The sequence below is a fragment of the Hyperolius riggenbachi genome, chromosome 10, assembly GCF_040937935.1.
Source record: "Hyperolius riggenbachi isolate aHypRig1 chromosome 10, aHypRig1.pri, whole genome shotgun sequence".
Taxonomy (NCBI): domain Eukaryota; kingdom Metazoa; phylum Chordata; class Amphibia; order Anura; family Hyperoliidae; genus Hyperolius; species Hyperolius riggenbachi.
This window is the reverse complement of record NC_090655.1, coordinates 222324294-222339011: the sequence shown is the minus strand read 5'-3', so window position 1 is coordinate 222339011 and position 14718 is coordinate 222324294. Positions and strand designations below refer to the sequence as shown.

The following is a 14718-nucleotide window of genomic DNA, read 5'->3' as shown; positions in this document are numbered from 1 at the left end:
GATCAGATACTATGTCTTCCGGAATGCCATGCAGACGGAAGATATGGGTGATGAATAAATCAGCCAGTTCTTGGGCCGAGGGGAGTCTTTTCAGAGGCACGAAATGGGCCATTTTACTGAAGCGGTCGACCACCACCCAGATGACCGACATGCCCTCAGACCTAGGAAGCTCACCCACAAAATCCATGAACAAGTGGGCCCATGGCTCACTCTGGGTGGGCAAAGGCTGCAGTGTACCTACAGGTGACAGCCGGGAGGGCTTGCTTTTTGCGCACACCGCACATTCCCTGATGAACTCTTTGCAGTCAGCTGCTAGAGAGGGCCACCACGCACACCTGGCCACGAGATCTTGCGTTCTAGCCGCCCCAGGATGTCCCGCATTCTTGTGTGAGTGGATCATCTCCAGGATCTGGAGACGGAATGGTAACGGAATAAATAAAACCCCATCTGGTTTCCCTTCCGGGATATCCTGCTGGAAAGGACTCAAAGTCTCCTTCCAGTCCTCCCAGGTCTTGGTAGCGGCTAACACCAACCTTCGTGGAACAATAGTCTCGGGGACAGAGGGCTGTGCTGTCTCTGGCTCGAAACACCTAGAGAGTGCATCCGCCTTAGTATTCTTACTACCTGGAGTGTACGTAATCAAGAATGTGAACCTCGAGAAAAATAGAGACCATCGAGCCTGCCGAGGGCTTAACCTTTTGGCCCCCTCGATGTATTCCAGATTCTTGTGGTCAGTATAAACCGTGATCGTGTGCTCTGCTCCTTCTAGCCAATGACGCCACTCTTCGAAGGCCAATTTGATGGCTAGGAGCTCCCTGTTGCCTATATCGTAGTTTCTCTCTGCCGGAGAGAACCTCCGGGAAAAATAGGCACACGGGTGTAATCTACCCTGAAGACCTGAGCGTTGAGACAGCACAGCCCCCACTCCAACCTCTGAGGCGTCTACCTCAACTATAAACGGAAAAGAAGTGTCCACGTGTCTCAGTATGGGCGCCGAGCAGAACAAGCCCTTCAGAGTAGAGAATGCCTGTAAGGCCTCGGGAGGCCAATAAGTGGTGTCTGCTCCTTTCTTGGTAAGACTGGTGAGGGGTGCGACTACTGTGGAGTACCCCTTAATAAACCTTCTATAATAGTTTGCAAAACCCAAGAACCGTTGTAGAGACTTTAACCCCACCGGCTGCGGCCACTCCAGGACCGCGGAGACCTTGGCAGGGTCCATAGACAGGCCCGAGGTGGAGATTATATATCCCAGAAAGGCAACCGACGTAACCTCAAAAATGCACTTCTCAAGTTTAGCGTACAACAAATTCTGTCTCAGTTTGTCCAATACAATTCTGACATGGGTTCTGTGTTCAGAGAGGTTGTTAGAAAAGATAAGAATGTCGTCTAAATAGACTAAAACGAACTTCCCTAACACCTCCCTAAAGACCTCATTAATGAGTTCCTGGAAAACGGCCGGGGCATTACATAACCCGAAGGGCATTACCAGGTATTCGTAATGCCCGTCAGGTGTATTGAAGGCCGTTTTCCATTCATCGCCCTTTCTTATACGCACCAGGTTGTATGCCCCCCGTAAATCTAGTTTCGAGAATATCCTAGCATCCGTGACCTGTGTGAATAAATCGTCTATTAATGGCAACGGGTAGCGATTCTTCACTGTGATTTTATTAAGGCCCCGGTAATCGATACATGGCTGTAAACCCCCGTCTTTTTTCTTAACAAAAAAGAAACCTGCCCCAGCCGGTGACCGGGACGGACGAATGAAGCCCTTGGCCAAATTCTCACGGATATACTCCTGCATGGCTAGTTTTTCAGGGCCCGATAAATTATACAGATGGCCTCGAGGGGGCATACAGCCAGAACGGAGGTCAATGGGGCAGTCGAAAGGGCGATGCGGGGGCAATTTATCCGCAGCCTTAGGACAGAACACATCGGCGTAATCCGAGTACTGTTCAGGTACATCTGCCACCTGAACCCTGGTTTGACCTAACGTTAGCCTCCCCAAACACTGCTGGAAACAATGAGGTGACCATGCCGTTAACTGCCCTGTGGCCCAGTCTATCTGCGGTGAATGGATTTGTAACCATGGCATGCCTAAGATGATAGTGGAGGTGGACATGTGCAAAACAAAAAACTGCAATAGTTCCCCATGCAGTACCCCAATAGTGACCTTCATCTCGGGAGTCTGTGACAGAGAACGATTCCGTTGCAAGGGAGAATCGTCCACTGCCGTGACTTGGATAGGAGGTTTCACCGGGGTGAGAGGAATGCCCATTCTTTTAGCGAAATCAAAACTCATAAAATTAGCCGCTGAACCGGAATCCACAAAAGCTTAAGTGGCTATAGAATTGTTTTCCCATGTAATAGCACAAGGGAGAAGCAACTTTTTCTCTTTAAGGGGTGAAAATAGAGTGCCTAGGGTGTCACCCCCCACTACTCCTAGGCATGCCCGTTTCCCGACTTCTTGGGGCCATATCCTGGCTTGTTGGGGCAATCTCGTACTCTATGACCCTGCTCCGCACAATATAAACACAACTGTTCTGTCATTCTGCGTCTCCGCTCTACCTGAGATAGTTTTGACCGACCTATCTGCATAGGTTCAGGTGGAGGTAAAACAGGCGTAGGTGGCGTCTCAGGAGGAGCTGCGTAAGAGACAAGTTTAACCTGGTCTTTACCCCGGTTTTGTCGTTGATAACGCAATCTGTGATCGATCCTAATGGCCGCCGAAATGGCGCCGTCATGTGTCGTGGGCTCTGGCTGACTCAACATGAGGCTGGAGACCTCGTCTGACAACCCAGATAGGAAACGGTCTAACAGGGCGAAGTTGTCCCACCAGGTTGTCACTGACCACCTCCTAAATTCAGAGGCGTAATCCTTGACTTGACCCTTGCCTTGGCGTAATAACTTGAGCTGCTGCTCTGAGGTTGAGGCAATATCTGGGTCGTCGTAGATTACCGCCATTGCTTTGAAAAATTCATCAACAGATGTTAAAGCTAAGTCACCCTCAGGTAAGCTGTACGCCCAAGTCTGAGAGTTGCCTGTCAGTAGTGTCTTAAGAAATGTGACCCTTTGGGCCATCGTGCCTGAGGATTGGGGTCTCAACTCAAAATACGACAATACTCTACTCTTAAAATTGCGGAAGTCAGACCTGTGGCCGGAAAATCTCTCGGGTACTGGCATACGTATATCAGTACTAGGAGTGGATCTGACCTCATCCGGAGGGTTTGTAACGACCCGGACAAAGAATCAATCAGTGTCTGATGCTCACCCAGCATTCGATTGATCTCGTCCATTGAGGAAGCCATTGCTCCCAGACGGTCAGAGTGTCCGTCCATATAGGTTTGGGTCTGGCGTTCTGTGACGATCGGTGAAGCACAGAGAGGATCTGATTACCGGTGATCTGCAGTATCACGGGGAATACAGATGTATACCAGATTATAAGTGATCTGCAGTATCACCGATAATCCGATATACCAGCTAACCTCTGTTCACCTGAGTAGAGAGTAGTGTTTGGTGTAACAGTAACACTTAGAGGACTAGGCCTCAGTGCAGTGAGGAGTACTGCACGGAAATCTTCCGAAGACCTGACCTCTCCAAGGCGGGAGAAGTCAGGCTGACAGTAGGAAGGATAGTCTGAAAGTGACAAACTGGAGGAAGTGTCACTAACAGGACGGGGAACCGCCTCCAACAGTGAGGTCGGCTCTCGAGGTCGGACAAGCCAAGTCGTTAACACACGGACAGATAAGGTACAATTATAGTAGACGGAGGCGGAGTCTAAAGTACAGGCAGGGTTCGGCAACAGGGTATCACAAATATCGAGGTACAAGATCAGGAGGCAGAAACAGAGTCTAAGGATGAGCCGAGGTTCGGCAACAGAGTATCAGAAATATCGAGGTACAAGGTCAGAGTTCAGGAGGATGGTCAGGCAGGCAAAACGTCATAACAGATAATCACAATCAAATTAGTACTTTAGCTATCAACAGAATCTAGCCAAGTGTAGGATTACAGCTCCAGCTGGTCCCGGCACACTTAAGGATCTGACTACGGATCTGGGTGCTCCCACATGTGTGATCGCAACGCCAGACACCGGAGGAATGATCAGCCCGCAGTATATGTACAGAGACCACTCTCCAGCTCCACCCCAAGCGCTGGACCAATGGGAAGTGGAGCCAGAGTCAGCTGACCAGCCAGGTCAGCTGACTCCCTTAGTCTGTCATAAATAGTTCCTGAGTGCGCGCGCGCGCGTCACTCTAAGTCTCGAGGGACTACGAGTCCCAGCCACAGCAGCCCCGCTCTGCGGTGTCTCCGCAGCGGGGACATGCGCGCTAACGTGGCGGTTTCTCCGCGCTCCGCAATATCCTGCACGGAGACAGCCGCCTCATACTGAGAGGAGGCGGCTGCCTCTCCGTGTGCAGGTACTCTATGCGCGGAAAGAGCCGCCTGCCGCTGACTCATGGCGGCGGCTCTTCCGCGCTTTCTGACAAGAACACATTCCTTTCTTTCTCAGTCCATGCTAAACACTGGCATGGATCTGGCCCTCCAGGCCTGGAGTTCGACACATGTGCTCTAGATGCTTAATACTGAGGGTACTTCTGGCTACCTAATGCTGCAGGGCACCTTTAGTTACCTATGACAGGCAAGAGAAGGAAGGCCGAAGTGACAGCTGGGCCAGCCAGCACACTTGCGGTATGGTTCGGCAGGGGTTTGTCGGTTCATGGAGGTCGAAGTCTAAGGTGCCAGGACATCTGTGCCAATAGGCTCCTGTGATGAAAATCCGACCTGAGTAAACTAAGTCTGACTCCTTAGGTCCCGACCATCCGCCTGTGGGAATAGCTTTTGTGCTGGCTTGTCTAGTGCTAGGCTTTTAATATTATTATTATTATTTATTAGATTTATATAGCGCCAACATATTACGCAGCGCTGTACAATAAATAGGATTACAGACAATGATAACAGGGTTGACAGAACAATACAGGTAACAGACCATAGATACAACAATACAGGTAATAGCAATAAGATACACTACACAATGCAGATAATAGTACAATGCCAGATCATAAACTGGAATGGTAGTGGTAAAAAATTTCCAGTTCCAAATTCTGGGTAAAGTGCACACAGTCAAGTATGATACACAAGGGGAGAGGGCCCTGCCAAAGGCTTACAATCTAGAGGGAGGGGCTGGTGACACAAATAGATATGCAATAAAGTATTTGATTGTTTTACCATCCATATAAGGAGTGCAGACTTTTGCATTATCAAGCACCTGTGGGAATATTTAATATATGACCAATTCTAATATAGTAAACTTCTAATAGAGTAAACTAATTGGCCTGGTCCCTTGAAGTTTACTATAAAGGGATTCTACTGTAGTCCTTACCATATACAGTGTAGGGTCAGTTTAAAGAACCACTGTTGCGAAAATCTTAAAATATAAAATATATGTAAACATATACAGATGATAAGTGCATTTCTCCCAGAGTAAAATGAGCCATCAATTACTTTTCTCCTATGTTGCTGCCACTTACAGTAAGTAGTAGAAATATGACAGAACCGACAGGTTTTGAACTAACCCTTCTCCTCATGGGGGATTCTCTGGAATTTCTTTATTTTCAAAATAACTTAGTGAATGGCAGTTGCTCCATCCAATTGCCAAAAAAGTGTGAGCAGGGAGGCTGGTCAGCATCTTTGTATAATTCTTTTTCAGGGAGTGTCTTTATAAAGAATAAAGTCCAAGCTGAGAATTCCTTATGGCGAGATGGACTAGCCCAAAACCTGTAGGTAATGTCAGATTTCTACTACCTACTGTAAGTGACAGCAACATAGGAGATAAGTAATTAATGGCTCATTTTACTCTGGAAGAAATGCACTTCTTATTTGTATGTGTTAATATATATTTTAAATTTTAAGATTTTCGCAACAGTAGTACTGTAAAGAGGAGCCGGTTAACCTACCAGTATACTTTTAGGATGTGGTAGGGAATGAGCAGACCTATGCAAGCACAGGTTGAGGCTACTTTCACACCAAGACGTTGCATTTTAGGGGACGTTATGGTTGCATAACGTGCCCCTAACGCAACGTATGGTGGTGTTGAAGTTGGACGTCAGATTGAGCTGCGTTATGCAGGTCTCAAAGCAGCCGCTCCAGGTTAGTGATAGGAAGTCCGGATCTTTTTAAGGATTCGGATCATTTGAATCGGATCATTGAAAAGATCCGGATCTTTGAACCGAATCCTTTGAATCATTTTACTAGGGAAGCAGACTGGGTGAAATGACTAGCAGGACAGTACTTTCCCTGCACTGTACATTCTGTATGTTCCTGTTTTTTCCAGACAGACATCCACTGTAAACCGAATCTTTCATTGTGATGATCCGGATGAGTCGACTTACAAAAAAGATCCGGATCAATTTAACTATTCGTTCATGATCCGGACAACACTACAGTCCTACCAGGAGTCTCTGCAGTGCAGTGAATATTAATTAGCCATGTGGCTGGCCGCGGAGGAGGAGGGGAGACCTCCTCCTCCAACATTACTGAGCATGTGCAAGCAGTCTAACGCTGCTTAGCCCAGTATAGAGTACAACATGCACCACTTTATTTAAACGTGCTGCGTTACTATGTAACGCAACGTGGGCACTGTGAACAGCACAATTGATTTTACAGTGCTGTGAGTTAGGCTGCGTTACTGGCTGCTGTAACGTGGGACTTTAACGTCCCACTGTGAAACCAGTCTGAATGTATAAATTAGAAAAGAATCCTATGCGCAATGCCACACACTCTTCAATACACTGCAGTCCCAATTGCTGCCGATCCTTAATTGATACTCTGTTCTCAATCTTCCTTAAAATATAGTCTATGATGATCAGCGCAAAAAGACAATCTTCATAATCCACCACCACACCGATACAAAACGCACTCACCAGCTCCTCTGATCATACAAAATGATCATATGCGCTCAGTCAGTAACAATCCCTTTCCTTCCGATCAATATTGGTCTGCTTCCTCCTCTTCTTCATAAGCTCATTAGCAACATAAAACATATAAAAATGCTCCACATAGCGTAATCCAATTTCAATAAATGTATTCCTCTTTAAAATCAAGTAAAAACACAGTGGTGACCAAGCGTCGCATAGACGCGAAACGGCCGTCGCTTCACCACCTAGTGCCTGAAGCCCACCTCCACACCGCAATACCTGCTTTTGCCATGGACACGTAAGCTACACCTGGCTTTATACCCACACCATTGTGATTGATTTTTGTCAACACTGGACGTCTGTACACGAAATTGGATGATACACTTTTCAAGTAAAATATTGAGACGGAAGGTGCACGTTGTTTTGCTGTTTCTTGATGATTTGAGATTACGTGTTATCCATATGTGTATACGGAGCACACGCCTCAGTGTTCATCCCATATACGGACTGTGAGGTTCGCAGTAAGCGATTGTGCAATATTGCCTGTGTTCATCCTTCACTATTCATTCCAAGTGGGAAGTGACACACTATTTCTGTATCTGCTGTGAAGTAAATGTAATAATAAGATGCCCACACTATTCAGCAAACTAGAACACTTTGAGTTGTAGCGGGTGCTGTGATTGGAGAACTTTTTTCTGCAGTATCGCCTAAGCCATACTAGCTCTGGGTTAATATCATTCACTTCCTGGTTCAGTGACGATTTGCAAGTTAGGACATTTCATGCAGAAGTCTGACCTCATCAAGTTGGGACATTTTTTGCTCATTACAAATGACTTATCTTTATTGGTCAGGTTCCTATAAGGAGTCAGGATGTCCCCTTCTGTTTCTTCATGGAGGAGCGGGAGTATTTAGAAGATCACAAGAACCTCTACAAGGACATTGTGATGGCCACTCAGCCTTTCCGCACATCACTGGGTAAGAGGAGACTGTCATGTCTTGTAATGGAGAGAAATATATGTCAGGTACCACCTAACCTCCTCCTTCGTCCTTCCCCCACCCTCCCCTAATCTGCAAACAGAACGCATAGAAACAATATATTCAGTCAGTGTGTGTTTGTGTGTCCTACAGGTGGATTCAGAAGCCAACCAGAGAGATGTACAGGTCCTCTTTGTCCTCCAAACTCTGCAGTGCATCTCCGTGATCTTCACATCATTGTTAAAGAGGAAGTCAAAGAAGAGAATATTGCGACACCAGTGACTTTTAAGCTAGGAGAGGCTTTTGAAGATCTTGGTGAGGTTTCTACATTGTTGAGTTGCAAAAGCATTGAATGTAGGGAGCTTGAATCTATATAAACCCGGATAGTTGCTGTCCGGATATCTCCCAGTAAACCTGTGCGGGCTGAGCGAGGGGGTCAAGCTTACCTGTCTGACGTCTTCTTCATCCGTCCCTGGCGCCTCCCACGATGCGGTCCACGCGGCGGTCACGTGACTACAAACACTTCCTCCTTCCGGGTTGAAGGATGAAGTGTTTGTAGTCACGTGATGTGCGTGGACCACATCGTGGGAGGCGCCAGGGACGGATGGAGAAGACGTCAGACAGGTAAGCCTGAACTCCCCCCCCCCCCCCCCCCCCCGCTCAGGTTTACTGGGAGATATCCGCATAGCAACTATCCGGGTTTCTCCCGGATCCGGATTTGAGCAGCCCTACCCCCTTTACCCAATAATCGCATGATGAACTGCTAATTATCTAGCGCTATACACACACACTGCTTTGACATTACCTCTAACTCCCCCGACCATAGCCGGAGGAGAACTCCCAGCAGCAGCTATTCATTCATGTGGTGCCCGAAGAACATCTTTGCTACAGACAGTGAAGCATACCCAGGTGACAACCTGCAGTCCAATTTGACCCATGTGGATGGGTGGTGCCAGCACTGCTATTATACATATATGCAGGGCTGTGGAGTTGGTCCAAAAATCCACCGACTTCCGACTCCGACTCCTCAGTTTAGGATTCCTCCGACTCCTCGACTCCGACTCCTCTAATTTGCATATTACAATTTTGTTGAATAAAAGTATGTAACATGAAATTCGTCTCTTAACTGCCAACGCTTAGGAATTTTACAAGACAACTGAAGTGAGAAGGATATGTAGACTACTATATTTATTCCCTTTAGACTAAAACTAGTCCTTGGTAAGAGTACTTGTAAAAGGTACAAACTGGAACAAAGAACATCTATCAGGCCCTAGGCAATGTAAGTGTGGGTACATGTAAGAATGATGTGCAGGTACTCTGCAGGGGAATGAGGAGATTGTAAACAGACAACACCTCTGTATTCAATGTGGACAGCATTCTCAGTGGATTCCCTGCAGCTCTGTGGGGAGTGCATATGTAGAGTATAGTACTACTGTGTAACAAAGTAAACCTGAGACAGATGAAATTAAAGTTTTATACATACTTGGGGCTTTCTCCAGCCGCCTTCAGGATAATCAGTCCCTCGTTGTCCTCCTCCACCACCTGGATCTTCTGCTATGAGTCCAGGTACTTGAGCCAGTCGGGCGTAGTGCGCATGCACACACTCCGCCGCCAGGAGCATACTACACCTGTGCAGCACTATTGCGCAGGTGCAGAATGTTCCTGGCTGTGGGAGCGGCATGCGGCCGGACAGTGCTGACTGGCTGAATTACCAGGACTCATAGCAGAAGATCCGGGTGGTGGAGGACAGCGAGGGACTGATTAGCCTGAAGGGGGCTGGAATAAGCCCCAGGTATGTATAAAACTTTACTTTTCATCCGTCTCATTTACCCTTTAATTTGTATTCACCAAACCAAATTTTAACAACATATCAAATAATTTGATTTCATCAGCAAAGGGAGTGCATATATTTGCATAAATCAGCATCAATGCAGAATTATTTCCATCTCGTTGACCATCTCTATTAGTGACACAGCTACACATCAGGCTTTATTCTTACAGCATAGATGTTATTTAGTATATATAAGAGATTCCTGTGTACACATCATATATACAGTCACAATCAGATATGTATATCTGACCTTAAAAATACGGGGACTGCTTTATTGAAGCAGCACAAGTAACTAATTTTGATTGGTTTATTTCATTTTTGTGGACTAAGCACAGCTATTACTGTATATATACTGTATATATACATTATTTTTAATGACTATTATCTGAGAAATAGAGCATTTTATCATATTTTCTATTTTAATTACAGTTACAAATTCATTAGGAGTCGGAGTCGGTGCATTTTTTCCCGACTCCGACTCCAGGCACCCAAAATTGCCCGACTCCACGACTCCGACTCCACAGCCCTGCATATACGGGCTGCGGATTTTTAAAGATGGACCGCATCTATAAGTAATAGATTTTGAGAGTGGGGGGCGCCGGTGAAAAAGCCTCATGGGGCCGCATTCAGCCCGCGGGCCTTAGTTTGAGGACCACTGCACTAGAATAGTGCTGCATACCCTAGTTCATGCTTTCATCACATCATGGCTGGACTACCGTAATGCCCTCAATACATGCTGTTAGTATACAATGTTACAGTCAGGCTGTTAACAAATTTCAGTCGTGGTCTAAATTCAAATCCTTGCATACAGTCAGGTCCATAAATATTGGGACATCGACACAATTCTAATATTTTTGGCTCTATACACAAACACAATGGATTTGAAATAGAACGAACATGATGTGCTTTAACTGTCAGCTTTAATTTGAGGGTATTTACATTCAAATCAGGTGAACGGTGTAGGAATTACAACAGTTTGCATATGTGCCTCCCACTTGTTAAGGGAGCAAAAGTAATGGGACAGAATAATAATCATAAATCAAACTTTCACTTTTTAATACATGGTTGCAAATGCTTTGCAGTCAATTACAGCCTGAAGTCTGGATCGCATAGACATCACCAGACGCTGGGTTTCATCCCTGGTGATGCTCTGCCAAGCCATACATGCCCACACCATGACACTACCACCACCATGCTTCACTGATGAGGTGGTATGCTTAGGATCATGAGCAGTTCCTTTCCTTCTCCAGCCTCGAGCCTCAGAAGCACCACTGTGCGAAACGGCCGTTAGGCTGCCTGATTCACACCCTGCATCTGCTGCCATCCATTTCACCCAATGGTAGAACTGTATTGTTCATCACAAGTTGTTTGCTGCAAGCATGTATATTAACACAGTCCGATTGGAATAAATGCAATTTAAATGCTGCAGTGCCGGACTTCCTTCTCTATTTTGACGTTGTGGATATCTGTTGTTGCGTCCTGAGCACGCAGTTTGGATGCATTGTGGGAGCTATAGCTTGTCATTCCTGGCTAGCATGCATGTGATTAGCTGATCTTACTGTCATGTAGTGCCGACCACTTGTTTCATCTCACTCGCTGGACTCCTAGAGAGGGTTCTTGATCTGGCTAACTGTTGTGAAGGGTGTTTTCTTCACCAGGGAAGCAATTCTTCGGTCATCCACCACAGTTGTTTTCCGGGTCTTTTGGTGTTGCTGAGCTCACCAGTAGGTTCCAAACAGTTGTTTTTTGCCATGCCAAATGTTTTTGCAATCTCTCTGATGTTTTTTTTTCTTATTTTCAGTCCTGCTTCACTGATATGGACAGCTCTTTGAATCTCATCTAAAGAGCTGGCCGCAAAAGATTCCAAATGCAAATAGCACACTTGAAATCAACTCTGGACCTTTTATCTGTTCATTATAATTGTGATAATGAGGGAGTAACACACACCTGGCCATGGAACAGCTGAGAAGCCAATTGTCCCATTACTTTTGCTCCCTCAACAAGTGGGAGGCACATATGCAAACTGTTGTAATTTCTACACTGTTCACCTGTTTTGAATGTGAATACCCTGAAATTAAAGCGGACAGTCTGCAATTACTGTAAAGTACACCGTCTTCGTTTCATTTCAACTCCATTGTGGTTGTGTGTAGAGACAAAAATATTAGAATTGTGTTGATGTCCCAATATTTATGGACCTGACTGTAGTTTAGGTCCTGGCTATCCAATGGATTTGTTGCAACTGGACCACAACTTCAGATCAACAGAATTTTCTAGTTATCAACAGCAACCACCACAAAACTTTCAGAAGCAGGACCTTCAGTCATGCTGCTCCTACCCTTTGGAACTCCTTACCACACTCAATCGGAATAGCTCCATCCTTGGTAGTGTTTAAATTCACACTGAAAGTCTACCTAATTAGTTAGCTTTTTCCGACCTTTTATTAACTACTGACTTCTTACCTAAGAGATAAAAGTACTTTAAAATGTTGAAATTATTCAAACAGAGCAGGGAATGAAGCATGGTAGGAGGCCAGCTCTGGCAGAGAGCAATGTTTATGGCATTGACATGGGACAGTTTTGTGGAAGCTAGAAATCAAAAATGTCAAATTAGTAGCCAGTAGTAATGGTCAATGTGATGCTAATTATCCAATGGTTATGCAAATTTTATTTTAATTACGGTATGTGCAAATATATGCAGTTTGGAATTGGACCCTTGACTAAATGCAGAAGTTGAGGATTTTGATTGGTCTGTTTCCAAGCTGCATAAACTTGAAATCTTTAGCATTTCACTGACTATCTTGAACAGCCAAGATAGTTCTTGAGGTGTTAGGGAAAAATAGCACTGAAGACTGTACTTTGGTGACAGCAGTAGATTCCGATTAGCATTATGTACATTTGCAACCTTTCTCTTGGGAGTTGTCCAGCTCATGTACCATAAGTTTATACTAAGGGTTTGTGGCCCTTTTAGAGGTTCCTTTACACATCTGCCACATAGCTACTAACTATCAGGGCTTTGGCTTTCTAGCTTTGGTCCAGCCCCTTCCTGTTTCTAATATAGAAGCTTCCTATCCCCATCACTTCATTACTTTCTTACAGAGACTTCATGCATAATTGTCCTGTCGTTCCTATAGTGACTTCTGTCTCTGGTACAGCAGCTTTGCACCTTGTACACAGGAATCTTCCTGTCTTCTGTCTAGACATTTCCTGTTTCCTGTGGTTACCTATCTCTAATGCAGGAACTTACTGTCTAAGGTACAGCAACCTCCTGCCTGTGTTATAACTTCTGTATTTATTATTCCTTTATGTGATACAGCTGCTTCCTGTCACTCCAGCCCCTGTATTGGAAAATCCATTCCGCATTTACTCCTTTCTCTGTTATCTTATTTCCTGGACCTTGTCCCCTAACCCGCCATATTTTGCACCTCAGAACTGTTGTCAAACTAGTAATATAACAAATAATTTTGCTTATTTATGATCATTTCACTGTTCTTCTTTTGTTCCCAGCAGATGAGTACAAAGATGGAGATTTCTTGAAGGTGCACCTTACTTCATCTCCAGACTCTGAGATAGAAGATGATGAAGTCGCACAGGAATCTTCTGGAGAAAACGCATTCACTCCAGATGTCCCTGAGCGTGTGTTGCCTGATCCTGCAAATACCGTTAAAGAGTCTGCAACTACTCCGACTCACTCTACTTGTAAAAGTGGTAAAGTCTTCCCTTGTCCCGACTGTGGAAAATGTTTCAGCAATAATGCCAAGCTTGTGATGCACCAACGAGCTCATACTGGTGAGAAGCCATTTTCTTGTTCAGACTGTGGCAAAGGCTTTGCTCAGAAGTCAGACTTAGTGAGACACCGAAGGATCCACACAGGACAAAGGCCATTTACGTGTCCACAGTGTGACAAGTCCTTTACACAGAAGTCAGATCTGGCCAAGCACGAGATTGTCCACACGGGGCAGAGGCCTTTTCAATGCACGGATTGCGAGAAGAGATTTACACGAAAGTCGGTCCTGCTCCGACATAGGAGAATTCATGCCTCTGAGAAACCGTTTCCTTGCTCGGAGTGTGGCAGACGCTTTGTCCAGAAGTCAGACCTCATCTACCATCTCAGGATACACATTGGGGAGAAGCCATTTTCCTGCTATGAGTGCGGAAAAGCCTTCATCCAGAAGTCCGACCTCGTCATCCACCAGAGAATTCACACCGGTGAGAAACCTTTCTACTGTGCCAACTGCAGTAAGTGTTTCACACACAAGACAATGCTCATCAACCACCAGAGGATGCACACTGGGGAACGACCCTACGCTTGCTCGGAGTGTGGGAGGACCTTCATGCAGAAGGCCAATCTGGTCTATCATCAGAGACTTCACAAAGGAGAAAAGCCTTTCCCTTGTGATGACTGCGGCAAGAGCTTTACCCAGAAATCCGACCTGGTTCGGCATCAGAGGACTCATAAAATCTAAATGATGCTCAGCCAGTATTGGGTTGGAAAGTGGAACACATCGGTATGAGCTACAGGCATTGACAGTGAATTATGCACACTGTTTTGAGTACCTGTCACCTATGTACAGCAGAGAAGGCAATTTTCACTGAGCCACTATGCAGACAAGACTTGTGTAGTTGTTTTTCTTCTTTCTACCTCCTTCTCTTATAAGACTGCCTGTATTGAGTGTTGGTGACAGGTCTTTTGGACATGCAAGCCATTAAAGATGAGAATACTGTAACAAATGAACTGTAAATTTTAAGCTATTAAGTTCGGATAAATCGATGTAATAAAAAGATATGTTGATAGGATGAATGTGTTTTGAAGCCTGCATGAATCTGTAACAAAATGTCTTTGCCGTTATAAGCTGGGCTGTGGAGTCAGTCGATTAGTTGGAGAAATTTTTGGGTACCTGGAGACAATGGTTTCTGGTAAACTGAGGAGTCAGAGTTGAGTCGGATTATTAATGTACCGACTCCACAGCTCTGATTATAAGAGAGCTCTCTCAAAAGAAACCTG

General features: G+C 45.4%; 1 protein-coding gene across 1 annotated transcript in view; it reads left to right on the top strand.

Moving 5' to 3' along the window:
- LOC137536838 (zinc finger protein 271-like) overlaps positions 1 to 14510 on the top strand; it is a 57267-nt gene extending 42757 nt beyond the window's left edge. Inside the window, exons 6-8 of the mRNA XM_068259028.1 lie at positions 7763 to 7886; positions 8040 to 8201; positions 13221 to 14510. Coding sequence (XP_068115129.1) covers positions 7763 to 7886; positions 8040 to 8201; positions 13221 to 14179 — 1245 coding nt within the window. The 3' untranslated portion in view covers positions 14180 to 14510. The remainder of the gene's footprint in view (positions 1 to 7762; positions 7887 to 8039; positions 8202 to 13220) is intronic.
- Positions 14511 to 14718: the final 208 nt, after the last annotated feature.